We start from the raw sequence: 2,199 nt of genomic DNA, 5'->3' as shown, positions 1-2,199 counted from the left end.
TAATTGTCCATTCGCTTTCAAATAACATCGTACCGTCGGCTTATCGTATTTCGAATATATTCCACGAGGGATATTTTCGCTTTTGTTTTTATAAAGATGTGCATGCACGTTCGAAGAATCCGTAGGAAAATCCAAACCCAAATTCTCGTGTCTTCTTCTGCACCAACTCTAGTGCGCACCTATACACAGTGCACTGCACATTCTTACAGGAAAGTGCGGAATAAATCATAAAAATGCAGGCCCCTGAAAAAGAAACTATGGATTCTCTGTGGAGTGATCTTCCTAGAGATATTGTGGAAATGGTACTGCTTTTCCTACCCTTGGCAAGCGCTATGCAGTTTAAAAGCGTGTGCCAAGAGTGGAGGGAATTTTTAGCCTCAAATCGCTATTACAGGAGAAGATCCAAGGTGAAGCAGAAGGAGCCATGGCTCTTTCTCTGCACATCAGGGATGTTTTCATGTGCCTTCGATTTTTCACTAAAACGCTGGCACAAGATTCTCAATCCTCCTATCTATAGACAAAGTATTGTTAGCGCTAGCGGGAATTTGGTTTGTCTGGGGAATTTAGTGGCGGATTGCAGAGCGTTAAGCATCTGTGACCCGGTCAGAAAGTTAGTGAAAAATCTGGCACCCATGAATAAGATTCAGTTCATACATAAAGTTAGCTTGAATCTTCACAAAGACGAGACGTATAAGATCGTGGTGGTGGGAGAGAACGACCGCGCTGTGAACAATTTTGGAGGATTACTGACAGAAGTTTATGTTTCCGAGACCCAGATTTGGAGAATGTCAGGGGAAACAATGGCTGAAGCCAAATTTGGGCTGGATGCAGGCGTTTGGATAAACAATCGATTTTATTGCATTGTAGAGATGCCCTATGGCGTTGTTATTTTCGACCAGAAAAGAGATGCGTGGGAAGAGTTGGACGCTAAAATGCCTGCAGATTGTAATGGAATTTCCTCGCCTTGCCTTGTGGAATGCAGGGGCCGTTTGTTAATGGTTCTGAGGAACAGTAATAGTAAATTTCAGATCTGGGAACTCGTGAAAAAGAGGGGTGGATTAAAGGAAAAGGAGGACTATGAATGGGTTTTATTGGAGGAAACGCCCGAGCATATTGAGCTACAATTCATGGATGCTTTCATGACATCGTCTGCCAAATCAGAGAGATTAATATGTTGTGGAGTGGGGGAGTGGGTGTGCATAATGACTCAGCTCGGTCCGAGTGCGTTGGGTTTTGACATGGTTAAGAAAAAGTGGGAATGGATAGGTAAAGACCCTGCTTTTCCACAAGGTCGCAATTCCCATCTCTACGCCTTTCCTCTTCACCCCATATCATGCTGTCAATTGTGATCACCGGGCTTAAATCTTATGTACGTCTGTAGAATTGAAAGTAGGTCAACTGTACATCTGATTCTCATCTAAACTACCAGAAAATCTCTGTACAAATTTATATGCATAAATTTTATCTAACCCTTTCTTCTAGCCTTCTCCGTTTATTTGATTTACATCATGAGCTGTAAAAGTGTACATACAACGTTACAGTCACATCTGCTCTCATAAATTTTGGATAAGCTTGTAGCCTTCTACCATATCCCAAAAAAATAATTAAATGCGTGGAAAAAATTGCCTTGGACTTTACAGTCATATGTAGGCTCCTCCTAATTGCACTAGAAGTTTATATAAAATGATAAGTTGATTTCGACTCTCCATCTTCTGCTCGTTCGAATTTCACTGTCTCGTTACGCACATTAATGATGCGAGTTAGGTGGAGAAGCAAACTTTGTCTGCTTTCTAATATTACTCTCCTTTTTAGATTTAAACATACCAGTAAATTAGTAAAATTGTAAAGAAGAGTGATTTAGGCTGTTTCACTGTTCTATATATTATATTTTCCTTACTACACAATGAATCAATTTATTGAGTGTGTTAGAGAGAGGGGTGGAGAAAATTTGAATGATCATGCATTTGCAAGTTTATTGATTAATGTAGTATAAAATTCATGAATGGATGTGAAAATAATTTTTTTAATTAAATCAAATTAAATAAATATAAGTGAGTTGTTCATTAAAAAAATTATTTGTGTTGAGATTCTTATTCTTTGTAGGAAAAAAATCATTTTATTTTTAATTAAAGTTATGTTATTAGTTAAATCATTTGATCCTACTACTATTATGTTTTGTTTTCTTATCTAATATTTTCA

General features: G+C 38.1%; 1 protein-coding gene across 1 annotated transcript; it reads left to right on the top strand.

Annotated features, from left to right (window-relative positions):
* The first annotated feature begins 233 nt into the window (after positions 1-233).
* On the top strand, positions 234-1,349 carry LOC131026883 (F-box/kelch-repeat protein At5g15710). Its single transcript, XM_057956887.2, has one exon. It carries the CDS (start codon positions 234-236, stop codon positions 1,347-1,349), a length of 1,116 nt encoding a protein of 371 aa, XP_057812870.2.
* The last annotated feature ends 850 nt before the right edge of the window (positions 1,350-2,199 follow it).

Source organism: Cryptomeria japonica, chromosome 1 (assembly GCF_030272615.1).
Source record: "Cryptomeria japonica chromosome 1, Sugi_1.0, whole genome shotgun sequence".
In the NCBI taxonomy this organism is placed as follows: domain Eukaryota; kingdom Viridiplantae; phylum Streptophyta; class Pinopsida; order Cupressales; family Cupressaceae; genus Cryptomeria; species Cryptomeria japonica.
Note: the sequence above shows the minus strand (reverse complement) of the source record. Positions and strands in the feature narration are given on the sequence as shown.

Excerpts from the sequence above, each read along its gene's own strand:
- LOC131026883 (XM_057956887.2), top strand. The coding sequence starts at position 234 with ATGCAGGCCCCTGAAAAAGAAACTATGGATTCTCTGTGGAGTGATCTT.